General features: G+C 46.5%; 1 protein-coding gene across 2 annotated transcripts; it reads right to left on the reverse strand.

The window, feature by feature from the left end:
• Positions 1 to 4,026: 4,026 nt before the first annotated feature.
• Positions 4,027 to 14,913, reverse strand: TMEM128 (transmembrane protein 128). Of its 2 annotated transcripts, none has more exons than XM_028088619.2 (5): positions 14,777 to 14,913; positions 13,114 to 13,252; positions 8,877 to 9,035; positions 5,938 to 6,046; positions 4,027 to 4,636 (listed from the first exon to the last, which is right to left on the reverse strand). In XM_028088619.2, exons 1-4 carry the CDS (start codon positions 14,871 to 14,873, stop codon positions 5,947 to 5,949), a joined length of 495 nt encoding a protein of 164 aa, XP_027944420.1. In that variant the 5' UTR covers positions 14,874 to 14,913; the 3' UTR covers positions 4,027 to 4,636; positions 5,938 to 5,946. The 2 variants fall into 2 exon arrangements, with proteins under 2 accessions (XP_027944420.1, XP_027944414.1); XM_028088613.2 differs by having other exon boundaries at positions 13,114 to 13,255.
• Between the last annotated feature and the right edge of the window lie 4,753 nt (positions 14,914 to 19,666).

Raw genomic sequence — 19,666 nt, forward strand, 5'->3', positions numbered from 1 at the left:
TGAGATAATCAATTTCTGTTGTTTTTAGCTGTTGTGTGTGGCAATTTGTTAGAGCAGCAACTGAAAACTGAATACCCAAGCTCACCTTTGGATGGGAGCTCCTCTGCGGGGAGGAAGCCCCCACTGCCCCATGGGGGAGGCCCATGCGGAGAGAAACCGGCAGCCAGCACCAGCTCGCCAACCCCGAGTGATCCTCCTTGGAAGGGGACCGTCCAGCCAGCCGGTCGAGTCACCCCCTGTGGAGTGCAGACAAGGTGTTCCTGCAGATTCCTGTTCAGACTTCAGACTCGTGAACAAAATCATGGTGGTGGTGGTTTTAAGCCTAAGCGTGTAGCGTGGCTTGTCATGCAGCAATAGACACCCGGGACATACAGACGTGTGTGGAGAGGAGATGTGCGCCGGGAGGTCCAGGCCTTTTGTGCCGGTCACTGTGACAGGAGTAAAGGGATTATGAGAAGAGTCTGGATGGCCCTGAGAGAGACATGGTGCTCAGGTGAGTGTGGGGGGACCGTGGGGGAGCAGTGGCTGAAGTGGGGGTCACTTGTGCCACTGGAGGTGTGTGGGCCCAGGTGGCACCCAGCTCCAGAGGTCCCCTTGACTCTTCTTTATGGTAAACATAAGGGAAAGCAATATACACTCTTCTGCAAACGTACGTCGTAACACACTTGTTAAAATACGGAGCACAACTGGAGATCGTGAGCACAGAGCACCCTTTGGTGGAGTTGTGCCGTAAGGGAGACCAGCGAACGTGGTCAATAACTTCAGGAGCCTGAGGGAGCCCGACTTGGGCGTGTGTGTTCAGAGAGGGGAAATAGGACAACAGATCCGTGTGCGCGTGGGAATGATGCATCTCAAGGCACAATGACTATGCCCCAAGTGAGGTATTAAAAGGTTTGCAAAAGCCGCAGCTAACAGGAAAAGCTATTGCTCACGCTGCGTTAGAGAGCAGCTACCCATCCCCCTTCTGCCCAAATGGGGAAATTGCGGTCCTCAACTTGGGGGGCTGAGTCTGAGGCTCAGGCGGGGAGGGCTTCACAGCCCACTTAGGACCAGTCCCTCCTCTGGTCGGCTCTCCTCTTCAACTCCCCACAGCACTCGGCCCAGCACCTGCAACGCTGCTCCTTGGGAATCAGTCCTCAGTATGTGCAGAACAGTGCTGTCGCTGTTTCATGGAGTTATTTTTATGAATTCCATGTTCCAAGAATCCACCAAACTCTTTCCCACCTCAAGGAATACTGAGCTGAATCAGTCTTTCAAAAAAAAAAAAAATGGTTTTAAGGGGAGGGCATTTGGGGCGCCTGGGTGGCTCAGTTGGTTAAGCGTCTGCCTTCTGCTCTGGGACTGATCCCAGGGTCCTGGGATCGAGCCCGCATCGGGCTCCCTGCTCTGCAAGGAGCCTGCTTCTCCCTCTCCCTCTGCCCCTCTCCCCAACTTGGGCTCTCTCTCTCTCAAATAGATATCTTAAAAAAAAAAAAAACAACGCCTCTTTGGGGCGCCTGGGTGGCTCAGTCGTTAAGCGTCTGCTTTTGGCTCAGGTCATGGTCCCAGGGTCCTGCTCTGCAGAAGCCTGCTTGCTTTCCCTCTCTCGCTGTGTCTCTGTCAAATAAATAAAATCTTAAAAAAAAAAACAAAAAAACAAAAAAAATGCCTCTTTAAGTGAGGGCATTTATCCGGACTGGGGCGGCTGCAGACAGCACCAGGGAATAACTCCAGGCCTAGCCCCAGCCCCTCCCCCATGCGAGCCCACCTGCAGAGACAGGCTCTTCAGCTTCTCCCTGGCCCTTCCAGTGCCTCTCTGGCTTAAGAGACCTTTCTATGGTGCATAAAACCCAAGCGCCCCGACAGAGCCAGGGCCTGAAATCCTGTTAGTCTCCTAGAAAGGCCACTCTCGTAAGCTGGGTCCCAGACATAGATTGTGGGGTTAAGGAGGGACGGGGGAGTCTCAGTCTGGTTTTGACCCTAGTGAGCATGGTTAGATTCCATTATCTCTATGTTCCCGGCCAATCTGAAGGTTCTAGCTTCTGCAGAGAGGTCTCTCCCTAAACGGACTGGACCAGGAGAGTTCTTGACCCCTCCTGATGTTAGAATCGCTTGGAGAAGGCTTCACACAGAACAGCCCTGCTCACCAACCAAACCACAACCTCTGAGCAGCAGGCCTGGGCACAAGTGTGCAAGCTGGGTAGAAAACTTGGGACTTGACACTTGGGATGCTCAGAGTCAGGGACATTTTTTTTAATTTTTAAAAAGACCTTATTTATTTATTGGGGGAGGCACAAGGGGAGGGAGAGGGACAGGTGGACTCCACGCAGAGCACACAGCCGGATGTGGGGCTCCATCTCACGACCCTGAGATCATGACCTGAGCCCAAACCAAGAGTCCCATGCAACCAAGAGTCAGAAGCTCAACGGACTGAGCCACCCAGGCACCCCAAAGAGTCAGGGACACTTTCAAGAGCACACACATGCTTCCGCCATATCCCTGGCCTTCACGGGAGAGATTGGCAAGTGTTCATTTACTCTTGACTCTGAAGAGTGGCGCTCTTCCCACAGGCTTGTTCAGAAGCACTGACAGGATGGCCTGATACCATTTTTACTTATTGAGTAGTTATAGTAACAGGGAAAGACCCATAAGTAACATACATGGCAGTTATGTAACAGAAACAGAGACCAGGCATGATCCAGTTTTAACAAAATATATTAAAATGTCTCTTTGCAACTAACAGGGTCATTTTAGCCTCTTTGTTGGCCACATCAGCATTCTAACTGGGTTTCAACGAACTGCCTACAGAGAATCCCAGCCTTAGATTTCTATCCAAGTAGAACTACACTCCGCAATAAGGGATGGGGACGGGAGAGCGAGGGAGGATAGGTGTTTTCTTGCAGACTCTCTCCCAGAGTGCTTGTGGGTGCTGTCACTAGGGTGCTGTCTTTTGTCCCCTGCCCCAGGCCCCCCCGGAGGGTCAGAACCAATGCTCTTGTTACAGGGTTCTTGTCTCACGGGGTCGAAGAATGAATCTCACGGACACAATAGGTGAAGCAAAAGTTTATTCAGTGAAGGTGGAAACAAAGGAAAGGAAAAGCTCTGTCAAGTGAGAGGTCCCGAATGGGTTGCCACTGAGGGCTTTTATGGTCGGGCTTTTATAGAAAATTGATCAGGGAACTTCAATCTTCTTGACGTCACCACTGAGAGCACCATGATTACTTCTCCTCTGGATATCTCACCTCTGAGGTTTAAGACAAACGAGGTGCTCTGGTTATGTTCCCTCATCTCTGGTTTCCTCACGCCTCAGCATTTTGGGGATTTTTGGTGAGCCTGATCAGTTAGCCCCCACCTGTCTCTCCCTTCCTAGTCCCGCCTCTTACTCTCATCCTAACTTGCAGGGTTTGCAACCGCAACCCTGCACCGGACTCCCCCCATCGCTGACTGACGTGGCTGACTCTGCCCTCTGTCTGACCTTGCTCCTCACCTTGTAATGAAACTCTCACGTGTGTGTACCCAGACTGGGCCCGATTCTGCTCACCTTTTCCCACTTTCCTGCCCGCCTTTTCCCACTCCTGACTCTGGATCTACTTGGTCTTTCGTTCTCTATTATCATTAATGGAGTGAGCGCCTACTGTGTACCAGAAACCTACTGTGTACCAGGCACTATAATGGGTGTTTTGTAAACATTATTCCTACTATCCACAACCCTACAAAACAGATATTGTTCCCACTTCACAGCTGGAGAAAGATTACTACTCAAGGTCTGGTCACGGTAGGTGCAGGGTGGATCCAGGCCAGACACAAGCGGTGACTGAACCCCACCATCAGCAGAAGTCCCTTTTGAGGGGGGGTGAGGATCAACACCACAAGGCGTATGATGTTTGGGTTTAAGATGAACATATCTGCATTTGAAAGTGTGAACAGTGTCTTCCTGAGATCTCTGAAGAGCAGAGCAGACATCTCTAAGAAGAAGCCCTATTCCCTTAGTTAACTCTAATAGCTGAAAACAAACTTTCCAAAACCTGTAGCAAGAAAACCCACAAGAAAGTTATAAAAATATTTTATTTAAACATTAAGGAAAAAATTATACATACTTAAAAATGATTAAAAGTGCCTACATTAAACAAATGCTAGAAACCCAGGAATTTACACATGATGAAATCTAAAGTGATAGGAACACATAAAATGCTTCCAATTGGCCCTCTCACCTAACAAGACTATTATAAAAATGAGAAATATAGTAATTGCTGAAGCTGGGTTAAAGGCACAGGACACGATCATTCCCTTCTATACACCCAGTGATCGTATACAACCAAAGAATGAACAACTTATCTGAATTTTGGGAGGACATCATGTACCTGTAATGAAACGCTGCTTAAATGTTTACACCATACTTTCGCCAATGATTCAAACAGATTAACACTGCAAACCAATTACTTCTATTTTGAATTTGAAAAATTCAGTAATTTTTGAGTTTAAGAACAGGCAAATGAGCTCAAATTTATTCTGATTTCAACCAGACTGCAAAGTTACAATTTTTCCCAGGAAACCACTCACTTCCTAGATGCAAAAATGCACTGTAGCATTTCCATTACGTCTGCGATGCTTTCAGCCGGCTGGAGGTTGAAGCGTTCACACTGACGCGCTCTAAAACCTGAAAGGAAACGAGCATTGATATCCGATGCGAGACATTCTATCTTCAGCTTCTGGATCTGTTGTTAGAAGCAAAGTTTAGTCCACATGTCTGTAACATCTCTGGCTCTCCGTTACCAAATATAAATTCACATCAGCAGGGAGTTAAAAGCTCCTGAACGTGTGTAAAAAGTCAAAACTGAACAGCCAAAAATGTTAATGACACCTGGGAGAAGGGGGGAGGCAGGACACATGGTCAGGTGAGGTGACGTCTTGTGGAGGCACACCCGAACCAGGAGAAAGGGCTACTGAGACAGCACAGCGTGTGGAGGGGACTCTCCACCCCAGCGCCGTCAGGGCCATGACAGTGACTGGCAGCCTGGCAGCAATGACATTACGTCCGTTTCTCCTTTATGTGGGTACAGTGACTCTCCTTTAAAATGCCAAAGTGGGGGGGGGGGCGGCTGGGTGGCTCAGCTGGTTAAGCACCTGCCTTCGGCTCAGGTCATGATCGTGAGGTCCTGGGACTGCGCCCCACGTCAGGCTCCACGCTCAGCAGGGAGCCTGCTTCTCCGTCTCCCTCTGCAGCTCCCCCCAATTAGTGTGCTCCCTCCTTCTCTCTCTCTCTCAAATAAATCAAATCTTTAAAAAGAAAAAATAAAACTCCAAAGGGAGCATATGCTGTTAGCTGAAGCCAGTTTTCTTTAGCACCCCAATCATTTACTTAGTATATATTAACTTATACTTCTCTGGGCCTGTTTTCATGCCTGTTGTAAATTGATGCACCAAGTAGATTTCCTCTAAGCTCTGAAGTAAGTGACGGGAAGGGAGGGGCTGCCTCGGTCTTTCTCCCCATGTCCCTCAGCACGTAGAGGGAGTGCCCTCAATACATATTTGTGTGATAAATGAGTCATCTGATACTCGACAAACAGACCCCACTGTGCAAGGCAGCGGGCCCAGGGGGGGCAGTTGTCGGCGGAGAGGAAGAAATCCTATAAGGAACATGGAAGGAAAAGGTCGATGCGTTGTCTGTTAGGAAGCAGCCAGAACTGTCAGAGTGGGTCAGAGTGCCCATTCTTCCTACGTTGCCAATCCATCAGAGCAACCTGGCCAGTCGTCACGTGTATCAGGTGATGGAAGCTGACTTCAGGAGAAAATAATCTACAGCGTGAACTTTTCCATACCAGAGGACAGTTGCTAAGTTGAACGGCTGAACAGGTGCTAAGCAGTCTGCTACTGCTGGGCCGCCACCTGAAAACTGTCGTAGAGGAAGACACTGTTCCAATGAGTTCAATATAAGAAACACCATTCCAGAACTCCTACCTTTAGAAATCATCCAAGGAGTGAGATGAGCATCACAACCCCCATGAACTGAGTAAACAATACCAGCGGGGTGAGGAAAGACCACACGTGCCACAGAGCAACGTTGAAGCTGAAAAGGACAAAGCGCACACAGTTAGCAACTGCGGCTGCAGTCTACACACACAGCCCACGGTGGAATCTAGATTTAGAGAACCCACTGCTCCTCAGTCTGGGAAAGTTTGCCTAGCCAGCGACTTTATATGCATGTCATGTTTCTCCACCCTGTGATTTAGCCCATAGTGGAAATATCACAAACTCTTCCAAAAGCATTTGGAACTGGAACCGCTAAAGGTCCTCCCATGAGAGCTGCCCAAGAGGAACCTGAGGGTTGAAAAGTCAGTGTCTGTGATGGAATAGGAATGACAATGGCTACTGCCTTTTATGATCCACATGCCATCAAATGATCACGGTCAAAACAGTTTCAAATATTTTTTTCTTAGAAACAAAGAAAAAATAATCACTTAAAAGTTGCTATTAAATTTCCTATTGAGGGGCGCCTGGGTGGCTCAGTCAGTGAAGCATCTGCCTTCGGCTCAGGTCATGATTCCAAGGGTCCTGGGATCAAGCCCCGTATCAGGCTCCCTGCTTAGTGGGGAGCCCGCTTCTCCCTCTTCCCGCCCCCCTCCCCAGCTTGTGCTCTCTCTTGCTATCTCTTTCTCTCAAATAAATGAATAAAATCTTTGGAAAAAAGAAGAGCGCCTGGGTGGCTCAGTCATTAAGCGTCTGCCTTCGGCTCAGGTCATGATCCCAGGGTCCTGGGATCGAGCCCCATGTCGGGCTCCCTGCTCTGAGGGAGGCCTGCTTCTCCCTCTCCCACTCCCCCTGCTTGTGTTCCCTCTCTCGCTGTGTCTCCCTCTGTCAAATAAATAAATAAAACCTTTAAAAAAAAAAAGAAAACAGTAAAAAAGATTTCCTATTGAGAAAAACACTATTCCTATCACCAAGGTAAGAATAAGACAGCTTCTAAGTGCAAGTGATTTTTATGGTCTGAATTTGTAGAAGCAGAAGTTACTTAGCGAAAACTGTAGTCAATTAAGATTTTAATGTGTAACACTTCGATAAAGAGAACTTTAAACAGCTACAATCCCACTGTTCTAAAAACTAACATTTCTGGGGTGATCTTACTTATATAATATAAAAGAGCACACCTGTCCACCCACATCACTGAAGGGTTAGTAATGTCCACATTACAAGGTTAATAGGTGTCAATACCCTTAAACTTCAAATACAGAAAATTCATCATAAAAAACATGCATTTAAACTGAACATGTACAGAAGTCTATGGTTTTTCCAAAATCAAAATTCAGTTATTACAGAAAAAGGAAAAAAGCTACAGGAATACACACAACAATAAGAGTAGTTTTTCTCTCTGCCTAGCAGGGTCATGGTGATTTGTTTCCTTCGTGTTTTTCTGTAATAGATTTTTCTTCAGTGAGCAAGTATACTTTTATACACATTTAAAAAAAATCAATGTTTTTCACTGAATAACTTTTTTAAAGATTTTATTTATTTATTCATGAGAGACAGAGAGAGAGAGAGAGAGAGAGAAGCAGAGGGAGAAGCAGGCTCCCCGCTGAGCAGGGAGCCTGACGCGGCACTCGATCCCAGGACCCTGGGATCATGACCTGAGCCAGAGGCAGACGCTCAACCATCTGAGCCACCCAGGCGCCCTCACTGAATAACTATTAAGAAGAAGGACACTGTGGTGTTTTTATAGCAGCAGAACAGTAAGAACAACTCTAAATCTAACAAGAGAGCGGGTTAAGTAGATCCTGGTTATGTCTCTGTAATAACTATGTAACAATTCAAAACAATAAGGCACATCTATATGTACCAATATGGAAGAATTATCAACTACATGGCTCCATTAAAAAAAAAAAACGGTCACTTTGGAAAAGAGGTGGCGCTATTTACTGAAATTGGAGATATGTACAACCTCTAAGCCAGCAATTTTACTTCTAGAGATAGGTACATACACGTGTGAGCCTATATACATCCGGACATGTGTGCACGTGTGCACGAGAGTCCTCTTCCATAATGTTAACAGCATCCTTAGAAACATCACCAAGCTGGAAACAATTCAAATGCTATGGACAGTAGAGCCGCTAGGCTGGGATTCAGCGACAGGCCGGAATGCTACCCAGCAGTGAGCAGCTGTGATACACAAGGCAGATCTAACGGGAGAGGGGGGTGAGACAGGATGAGACGGAGACACGAGGCAGGAACAAAAGTGAGGCTTTGCACACGCCCATAAAGCGCCGTCCAAACCACAGCTCCACTCATGGCGATGTGTTTTCTTTCATGATACAGGAAAGACAGCAGCTTTCCCTGTGTCTCTAAAGTTTTGAGCATGAGAATAATAAAGAGCATACGTAATATTACATGTAAACCACCAAATGTAAAAGAACACACAATATATGACTCCATTTCTATCAAGTTCAAAAACAGACAAAACAAAAAGAGAGTGTTTAAGAGAGGCAAAAGAAAGCAAGTCCCACACAGGTTGGGGCAGTGTCTGTCCCTGGGCAGGAAGGATGGCGCCTGGGGGTGGGGGTGGGATTCTGGGGCTGGAACGGTTCTCCTTGACCTGGGTGGGCTTTCATCAATGCATCTCTGAACTCGTTCAGCTGTACAGTTTAGTTTTTTCCACTTTCTATATGTGTTATATTTCACAATGAAAATGACTGAGAAAGCAAAATGCAGAATATATACAGCATGTCACCATTTGCATATTAAGTAGCTAAATACATAAAGAAAGATCCCATTGGAAAGGGACTCCAAGACCAGCAATGACAGGAGGCCATTTTCCCGTGACTCCTTTCCTTTAAGTTTTGTACCATGTACATCAGCACCAATCAAAAACCGTTTTATTCCTGTTAGTCATTTCAAAGTTAACTTACCAAATCCCGGCTGCAATAAAAGTAGCGGTTGTAATGGGTATCAAGGTGGGGTACTTGACGTCATAATCTTCAATTCCACGACACCACTCCAGGTAGAGGATGCAGTAACATGCAATCGACAGGCTGAGGAGCAGCAGGGCACCACCCACGACAAACCAACTGCCAAAGACAAAAGCGACAGGAGGGCTGACAGCACTTAGCGAGTCACCACATGTCTTAAAACGTTCTCACGGACAGCCTAACAATCGATTTTCACGGAGAGTATTGGCTGGGTAAGGGGCCCTGAGGGACCCACAGCTCCTCAGTCCCAGCTTTCAGAAGGCCTCTATCTACCAAGAGATGGGGTGAGACAGGAGGCCAGCACGTGCCGCAGGAAGAAAGTGAGGCTTTAAACACTCGTGTGCTGCACACACTCCAAAACCACGACCCAAAGCATGAGCAAGCTCACGGCCACGCGTCTGCTTTCACGATCCAGGAGAGACGGCAGCTTTCTGTCTCTTTCTGAAGATTTGAGTGTGACAGTAAGAAACAGGGACCATGAACTCCTCCAAATCAAGGACGGTTTTGAGGAACATGGACAATCAATTTGGAAGACGGTTTCTTCAAACTGCCTCTCACAACAGGTTTCTTAGGGAAACACACCCATTTTGAGAAGAGCTCCAACCCTCCGAGGGGCAGTGGCTTTTTCTCACTTCTCATTCTACCCAAGAGCCGACTCTGCATGTGAAGGCAGCCTCCTCGCCCCTGCGGATCAGGGGAGGAGGCCAGATTTGGGGAACGAAGCCCTTTTCCTGTTTCCTGATGTCCCCATTATCTTTCGCTTCTCCGAGGGGAGAAGACCAGTGTTCTGCATAGATGAGAGAGGAGTCACAGGGGGGCTGGAACAGTCAAGTGACACTGGCAGTGAGTGAGTGCACATCCAACCGTGCCAAGGTTCCAGATTCCTTTAAGGCATTTTATGATGCTGGGTTCTAGGATTAATAATGAGAGGCAGGAGGGCGCAGCCTTTCACATCTGCTGGTCTGGGTTTGGATCCAGCAGGACTAGCTTTGTGGCTCTGGGCAAATTACTTAACCTCATGGGGCTTTGGAAACGTTACCAGGACTTAGAGAATAGCTGTGAGAATCACAGAGCTGCTCCGAAAAGTGCTTCCCACACAGTTAATGCCCAGTGGTAATCATCACTATTCCAGAGGTGATCCATGAAAAAAAAAATCTCCATATTCCTCTTCAAAGACCTCTCTTCTGCTAGAGTGTGCATTCTCAACAGGAGCGATGTTGCCCCCAAAGTGAGGAAATAATCTTACTCTTTCTGCATGTACAAAGCACAGATACTCATACAGTACGTAAGGGGGCAATAAGGAATAACATGTCTTGCAAAGGCTCCTTCGGAGGTGCTAACAAAGGCTGAGGAACACTATTAGTGACCTCCTTGCTTGGTCAGGATCCTTCTGTTCATCTGTTTTTAACTTCATATAGAATCCTAGCACGGCCATGGAGTCCCGATATGGTAGAGGATAGAAACAGATGAAGAACATGCCTGAATCAAAACGATAGTCCAAGTCAGTGGCCCTCAACCCTGGGTGTGTATCAGAGTCACTACAACATTCCAAAAGGAAGCTAACTTGCCCCAGTCTCCCAAATTCTGGCTTGGTGGGTATGAAGCCTGGGCATCTGGGATGGTAATTTGCATTGTAATTTTAATCAGCTCCTCGGTGTGTGTACACACACACACACACACAGCAGGTTCCTAAAAATTGACATTTTCAAAGCATCATGATGTTTCACTCACACACACACACACACACACACACACACCACAGCAGGTTCCTAAAAATTGACATTTTCAAAGCATCATGATGTTTCACTTTAATGTTAATCTGTCTCTCCTGTCTTTGAACATACAATCTTACAACCTTGCATAGACTTAAAAAAAAAAATTTTTTTTTTTTTTAAGAGAGAGAGAGCATATGCAAGCTGGGGCAGTGGTGTGTGGAGAGGGGGGAGCAGAGAGAATCTTAAGCAGGTTCCATGCTCAGCACACAGCCCAATGCAGGACTCAATCTTAACAACCCTGAGACCATAACCTGAGCTGAAACAGTCGGACCCTCAACCGACTGAGCCATCCAGGCACCCCTAACCTTGCATAGATTTAAAGAACCCTAATGCTTTGAGCTTCTGAACTTGGGCTAATGGTGGAGCAAGAAATAAGCAATGACCTCAGGCATCAGAAGAATGAACCATATGCAAGAAAGCAGATCACGGCCCACACTCCCTCTCAGGTATTGCTCTCATCCCACGGCTCCAACTCCCCACTGCTTACTGAGGCCCTCAGCAAGAATCCAGGGCTACTCAAAATCCTCAGCCTGTGAATAGCCGTTCATGTCTTTTTTATCTAAGGGGACGCTTTTTGGGGGCCAGGCCTGTGACTTCTACTTCCTTCTCCTGCTCCAAGGCCTGGCTTCAGATTCCGAGTCCTGGCTCTGCCACATGACCATATGTGCCTCCAGCACCTTTTATGTGTAACTAATTATCCCTTACCTCACCAATTCCTTAAACTAGTGAGAATACTTTTTTTTTTTTTAAAGATTTTATTTATTTATTTGAGAGAGAAAATGAGAGGTAGAGAGCATGAGAGGGAAGAGGGTCAGAGGGAGAAGCAGACTCCCCGCTGAGCAGGGAGCCCGATGTGGGACTCGATCCCGGGACTCCAGGATCATGACCTGAGCCGAAGGCAGTCGCTTAACCAACTGAGCCACCCAGGCGCCCACTAGTGAGAATACTTAATATAAGGCGACAGAGGTAAATCCTGTGCATACACTTACACAGCATCCACCACATGACCAATTTATCCATCCTGGACCATAAGGGACTGGTGAGGGGCTAGACATGTGCCTTAATCATCGCCATCACATTTCAGGCTCTCATGACATATGTGAATAACAAAGAGACAGCTGCCACTGCTGGTGTGCAAAGTAACCATTCTCTCTTTTCCCAGCCCAGGTTCTAAACCAACTGAGAGACACGAAGGAGTTAGGCTGATGAGGTCAACTGTCAGCTTTTTTTTTTTTTTTTTTTTTTTACTGATGGAGCTACGGGAAGATGGCTTTGGTGACCAGACATACCCACCAGGTTCCAAGTTGATGTGAAAACCTAGAGACCCTCACATATCGGGGCTACCCCCAGAAATGATGGCAGAGAAAAGCAGACTGGAATCTGTGCTTCCAATGGGCAGCTGGATCCCAAGAGAAAGAAGGTGCTAAGCGACATGTCTGGTTCTTCATCCCAAATCAGTCAGGGAAGGAACAAGGAGGGCAAAGCGCAGAAAGATGGGAGTGTTTAAGGAAAGCTCCAGCTCACAGGAATGAGGAAAGAGAGAACAAGCTCTCTCCCTCCAACAGTTTAAAGTCCCATATGCCTTTCTCCTGACTGCATGCATCTCCTGGCTCTCCCTCCAATGGTCACCGATCTTCCTGAAGGACTTTGAAGAAAAGGTAACGTGGGATCAAACAGTCCTAGCCACACCTTTCTAGTCCTGCTGCTCCTTGTGAACAACTGTGCTCTCATCCTATGCAAATCACCCCCCAATGCCAGTTCCAATGGTCATCAACATCTCCCCCTCTTTGTTCTGCTATGGGGCGCCTCCAGAACACTGTCCAATGTTCAGTGAGGACTCAGGTCTAATTCACAACCTTGTCCCCCACGTCAGATCCTCAGATTATACCAAAGAGATCCCAATCCTCCTAAATGAATGATGATTTGACATCAGCTCCCAACTCCTCCCTTCAGTGACATCAACTCTAATTCAATCACTCCCTGTAGTTACCTTATTAGCTGTAACTACTCTCTGAAAACAAGCTCTGAGACCTAGTTCTTACCCACCACAGCCCTCACCCCCTCCTCCCAGTGTTCCTAAACTTTATCTGCAGAGAGACCATCAGGCAGAATCTTTCTTCTTCCCTCTTTTACAAACGGATTAGGTTCTTAAATTCACTACCTTTGCCATCCTACAACACACTTGTGCTGAAAGGCATACTGAAATACTTTCCAGGCTCATACGTTCTGCTGTACATGTCCAAAGCACACACTCTTATTCACCTTTGTATCACTAGTACCTCTAACACGGTGCCTGGCAGGAAGTAAGAGCTTTCTAAACATTTGCAAAATTCAACTGACAAAACAGAACATGAAAAATAAGATGATGGTGCTTAACTTATGAAGCAATAAAGTTTTCTCACCTACTAGTGTGAAAGTTTTCTTTAATGGTTTTAAAGAAATCAACATAGTAGGTCACAACAATGGATGCCAAAATCCAGAATCCAGAATGGATATTAAGTCTTGGAAGAGGTTTCTCCTTTTTTTCAACAGCTGTAGAGGCTTCTGCAAATAAGGAAGATTTTAACTTATCAAGTTACCATAAATTTATAAGGAAAAAAATAGCTATTTTAAGCTGGATAAAATAATTTCCTGGACCTTTCCAAAACCCAGATTCTCTCCAATTAGAGTACCAATTTCTTCTGAACAACCACCCAAATAGGTTTATATATGCAGAAGTAATTAATAGGAACCTGCCATAAAACATGTTCAATATAGGAAACTTTTTCCCTCTAAATGAATTTTAAAATCAAATTTACAATTATTATCGTCTTTTAGAAAAAAATGACACCACCGGGTAGTGTAGAATTTTAGTATTATGTTTCAAATATTGCCTAAGAAAGCAGTTAGCCTTGTTAAGAAAAATGCAGACATCAGACATTACAGCACAAAATGGACTTGTAATTTCCCCCAAAATACTACTTTTAACTACATATTTTAATTATTGCAAACAAACACAACCTTTTGAGGCAGCTCAAAAGTGGCAAGGGCACACTGGAGGTCTAGTCTTGGCACAGTACTGTCTAGACAGGTGATGGACAAATCAAATTTCTTCCATTTGAGACCCAATCTGAAAGAAAAGGTGGCTCGGGTTGGGTCTGATGAGTTATTTCCTACAAGTTCACCAGATGAGTGACATGCCCTTTCTCTCAGTTCTTGTGAGAACCACTGGAATACAACTGAGGTCCCCAACCTTTAGCAAGCTATCAGAATCCCCAAAAGGCATGTTCATAATATAAATTCTGGGAGATAGGCTCAACATTTATAAATAAGCATGCCTGGGCATGATTTCTGTTTATTTTGAAAAGGGTAATAAATGCACATGCTTTACAACATACAGGACAAGATCTACAATGAAATCTCCTATCCTTAACCCTAGTTTTTCAACCCCAAAGCAATTACCAATATAACTTCTATGAATTCTTCCATATTCTATGTCTTTACAGGAGAACACACATCACACGTTAACAGGTTCGTACCCAAACGGTGGCATACCATACTTTGTTCTGCGCTTCCCTTTAAAAATCATCCACCCTGGTAAAAAAGAAAAAAGTCTGCCCGCTGTGTCATGTATGAATACATCTAAATGTATTTAACCAGCTCTCTGTTTATGGGCAATTAGATATTTTCAGCCGTTCGCTATTACAAGCAAAGCTGAGGTTAAACAAGTTGCACATACGTCGTCGGGTTTTGGTAAGAGTATAATTCTTCGGTTGATTCTTAGAAATACAACCGGACGGCATTTTTTTAATTTTAATGGATATTACGAAACAGGTGTTAAACCAGCTCTCCTGAGAATCCTGAAGCGCAGCTGGGATGAAGACGCGCGGGGCTACGCGATCACTAGGAATCTTTTATTAAGCTAAGTACACGACTTGCAAAACTACGCGGCAAGCCTTGAAAAACAAAACCCGGTCCCTCCTGCCAGGGCAGGGCTGCGGGAGGCCCGCGGGGCCGGCCGTTTCCGGGCGCCTCGACTCCGGCCAGCTCGGCGCGGCTCGGGGCGCGCCCGGGGGAACGCCTCACCCGGCCCGGCGTAGCCCTCGCTGTCCAACGGGGCCTCGGTGTCCGGCGGGAAAAGGTATCGCCGCCGGAGCTGCTCCCGGGCCCGCGGAGCGTCCATCTTGGCACCTCCCAGAAGCGCGACGGAAGTGACGCAATCGGATCGCTGCAGGAGGAACTTCCGCGGTCGGGTCCCCGACGGGGAGGACTACAGCCTTCTACTGTAGTCTGTAGTCTTCGCGGTTTTAGTTGGTGAGAATCTTGGGTGGGGATGGCTTCGTAACCTCCAAGTTCGAGTACGCAAACATGATTTGAATTTAAAATACCGATCTTGCCCCCGCCGCAGCTCTCCCAAGTGGATTCCGGCCTACGGAAGCCCAGAAGGACCAAGCTTATTAACGCCGCCGAACGCGTGCCAGGCGAGGGGGCGCGGCTAAGCGGCGCCGCCCTTTTCCCTCGGCTCTTTGGGGCCCGAGCCGCCTCTGACTCTCCTGCGCCCAAAGCGTCTTAGCACCCCGGCTTCTTTTCTGCGCCTCCTCTTTAGGAGTCGCCCAGCTAGACTTGAAAGGGCCAAAGGCAGCCCCGGGAGGACGAAAGGCCAGCCGGCCTGTCCCAGGTGCCTGCTGCCGAGCCTCGGGCCTGGCCCCTTCCGCTTGGGTGGGCTTGGGCAAGAGATAAACCTCTCTGGGCCTGTATCCTCTTCGGCACCATGGGGGGTCATACCTGCCTATACCTTGGATCTGTTGTGGGGTTTAAGTGGGGAGCACCCCTGTGTGGTTCATGTCAGCCCCCTCCTTCTGACTCGTGAGAAATTGCTCCTGCCAAGAACATGGGAGCCAAATTTGTACTTGCCCAGAGAACTGCCGCTTCCCATCATGCTCATCAACCAAAAAAGACTGTGTCACGAATTCCCAAGCTTTTCTCTAGCAGTAGTCCGGTTAATTACTCTCCTACCCCGCCCTATGCATCACGTGTTGAGAAATTTTGTGCTTAACCACTGAAACATGATTACTGAGCACCTGCTCTTTGCTGGGAACTGTTAAGACACCATGCTCGGCAATGGAGATAAAGATGAGTGAGACATGACGTTGCCCTTGCGCAGCTCCTGGACCAAAGATGACTGCAGAGAACTACTACAGTGTAGTGCAGTGTTTATAAATGTACAGAAGCGGTTTTGTTTTATTAATTCAGTCAGCATTTTCTGAGCAGCTGTATGCGCTAAAGTGCTGGCCACAGAGGTGAGTTAGAATCTAGTGGATGAGTTGATTTCGATACAAGGCCATAATAGAAATACTGTATGTGGGGTTATGGAGGCACCAAATAAAGGGCGGTGTGCTCTGCTGGGCGTGTGGGCAGCAGGGACAGTGGCTTCAGGTGGATTGAGTACAGGGATGGATAGCCCAGAAAGCAAGCCAGGAAGTAAAATTTGAATTAATAAGCACTCCGGTATCTTCTATATGTCGTATTTGCAGAAGAGATGTAATAAATATTCAAGAGAAGAATGTCAAGTTTCTGCTGGTTGGCTTCCGTCATTCCTTCAGCTTTTCTAGCGAAGGAGCGAAGGATGTAACAGCTGGGCAGATCATATGGCCTTTCTACACAATACCTCCTTTTTTCTTTCGTTTTGTTTTTTCTTTTTCTTTTCAGACTCCTCAAGAACCAGGGTTCATCAATTCAAAGCCCACTGAGGTCTTTGCCCTCCCCTCTTCTCTCTCTTGTACGGGGTTAGAAGCCTTGTCAACAGGAAGTGAATTCCTCCTATCAAATACAGTCTTCTGTTGATTGTCTCCTTGCAAAAAGGTCAGTGCTGGGTCTCCCTTGTAACTGAATATTCCCCAGAGCATCACAGTGATTCCAGGGTTTCCATATGTAGTATGTTCAGGTCAGATCCGGTTTCCCCTTTGATGGTTTCAGGGTCTTTGTATTTGGATCTGAAGTCCTTTTAGCCTTTTTCCCCTGATATTTTTAATGGCACTACTCGTACACCATATTGATGATACTTAAAAGCAGGCTGGAAAAAGTCCAGTATTTAATGACTGCATCTTCATTGCTGGGGCCAATTAAATAAGTTCTTAACTGTGTGTTCTGTGTACCTTAATAGATACCCGATATCAGATTGCTACCAACCAAGGGATTTCATTTTCAATGTCAGTTACTTATGGGGAAAAATGAAATTGACTATGACCTTTGCTGGCTCTCCTTAGCAACTTGGTTATGTCCAATGTGTTTATAGACTTTTGAATCCTGGCTCCATCATGATGGGTCCTTGGGCAAGGTATTTCATTGTTCTAAGTATCAGTGTTCTTATCTGTGACACAATAGGTAGTAGAGTGATGATAAATGTGTACTGATCACTTACCCTAGTCTCTGGCATGTGGTATGCGTTCAAGCAGGTAGTTACTATTCACTACTACTTGCTTGGCCTTCCAGATCCTGCTCACCTCCTGATCAGTTATTCTCTTCTCCCTGGGCTCCAGAAAGGATTCTTGTTGTGATTTTAACTTCCGCCTGTGCTCTCCCACCTGATTGTGGGCGACAACCATATCACCCACAATCAGGTCTCAGTCGGGTTCAAGATCTCACCACCCTGAGATCATGACCTGAGCTGAAATCGAGTTCGGATGCTTAATCGACTGAGCCACCCAAACACCCCGTTTCTGCCATTTTAATTTTCTTTTCTTTATTAACAGTTCTTTTTGTTCACATATTGTCTATCTGTACGTCATTTTCCTGTGGGGATTCTCATTCTTTGCTTGTTTTTATGGGTCAGAGATGCCCAGTGCCTTGCAAACACCTGGCACATAGCAGGAATTTCATTAGCCGGTTTTCACCTTGACCCTTGGTCACAGTTGACTGGTTCACTGTGGACACACATCCCTTCCTCTGAGAAGCTACTTTTCCTCCTCTCTGAGGTAGTCCTGCAGAGTTCTCATGAGACTGAGCCTGTCCTAGGGGAGGACCCCGGACCCAAACCAGACCTGACAGTCCCTGGGACTTGGGCTGGGGCTGTTGGGAAGACCTCCTTTGTTGGTATAAGCTGTGAAGTCAATGTGGTCTTGGGGCTGCCACCATGGAGACCCATGGAGGAAGCCTACCGAGGAAGGAAGCTCTGAGATGCAAGCCAAGCATTGTTGGTAGCATTGTTTCAGTTCCTGACTCCAGCCAAGCCCTGGTTAACCTAGTTAAGAACACGAGCTCTGGAGCCAGCTGCCTGGCTGACTGGCATTACTGATTCTGCCATGACTGGCTCTTTCAATGTTGGGCAGGCCACGTATCTGCTCTTCTGCCTTAGTTTCCTCGCTTGCAAAATGGGTTAAGAATAGCATCTACCTCACAAGATTGGGTAGAGATCAAAAGTATTAATACATGCAAAGTGTTTAGAACAGCGTCTGACCCAGAGTAAGTTCTCAGTAAGTTTTACCCGCCGTTATTAATCCATTGCTGAGACATCACTGATTTCTGAGCCAAAAAAAACACCAAAAATAATTTTTTAAGAAACGAATGCTACTTAAGTGGTTTTGTGTTACCTGCCACCCTGAGTCCAGACCAGTCAACTCTGTCCTCCTGCTGTGCCATGTAGCTGTTGCACTGGGCCCAGCGCCTGGCCTGTGGGAAGTACTCAGTAAATGTTCGTTTGTGTCTCTTGGGATACCGCCCTTCATTCCGAAAAGAAAGCCAGTTAAAAAAAAGTCTTTTCATTATATGAGCAATGCAATGAAGTACAGGTTTCTCTTTCTGCACAACTCCATTTCCCTGATTAAAGCTGTAGAATTGGGGTCGCTACATGAAAAGGCATGAACATTTTGAAGGCTTTTGATCACTACTTTGAAAACAACTCCTGAATGGGCAGCCTGCGCCGCTTTGCACGCCCACCAGCAGCAGGCGGGAGAAACCATCTTCAACCTTTGCACCAACAACTGGCTTGATGATTTTGGTAAATTTTCCCCAAGTGATAATGGGAGAGGGGTGTTTCCACCATTTTATTTTTTTTATTTTTTAAAGATATATTTATTTTAGAGAGAGAGAGAGAGAGAGCAAATAGGGGGGTGGGGAGAGGGATAAAGAATCTCAAGCAGACTCAGTGCTGAATGCAAAGCCTGACATAAGGCTCGATCGCACAATCCCGAGATCACAACCTGAGCCAAAATCAAGAGACAGACACCTAATCGACTCAGCCACCCAAACACCCCGTTTCTGCCATTTTGATTTTCTTTTCTTTATTAACAGTTCTTTTTTCACATATTATCTATTTGTATGTCATTTTCCTTTGGGGATTTTCATTCTTTGCTTGTTTTTACAGGTCAGAGATGCCTTTGAATATCAGATCTGTTGTCACTTTACTGTTTACCTTTTAAGTTTGATCACGTTCATACCTATGTTTAGTTTAGTTTTGTGTTTCTTCACTTGTAGCTTGTGGTGAAGGCAGAGTTGGGAACGAGTCCGCCGGGTGGGGTGTAGTTGGAAAATCCTGGCAGGTGGGAAATGCTCAGTCACTTAGCGGACATACCACATGATAACTCTACCTGAACCCTCTCCAGGTGGAGCTAATCATGCCCTGCCTGTTTGTTAGGCAACTGGCTATACCAAGAGAGGGTTTTTAGTTAACCACAACTAAAACCAGCCCTAACCAGCCTAAGCAAAACAATAATGACAACCATAGCAATAACCATTAGGATCATAAAATGCATGTGCAGTTTTTTTTTAAAGAAGCCTTTTGAAATTCCTCTGAAGTATTTTACAAGATTAGAAGGAAACTAGGATTTCGATCAAGTCTGGGTGACGATAGCTCCAGGAGCGCCCACATGACTCGGCTTTGAGGAGACCGTGTATCTGAGGTGGTGGTGAGCCTGCTGTCACCCTCTGGTCATTGCCACTTCAGGGCACACCAGCTTCTGACCCTTGGCATCCGTGTCA

This window comes from Eumetopias jubatus, unplaced genomic scaffold (assembly GCF_037043125.1).
Source record: "Eumetopias jubatus isolate StellerSeaLion01/CBP00866 unplaced genomic scaffold, mEumJub1_p1.0 scaffold_2, whole genome shotgun sequence".
In the NCBI taxonomy this organism is placed as follows: domain Eukaryota; kingdom Metazoa; phylum Chordata; class Mammalia; order Carnivora; family Otariidae; genus Eumetopias; species Eumetopias jubatus.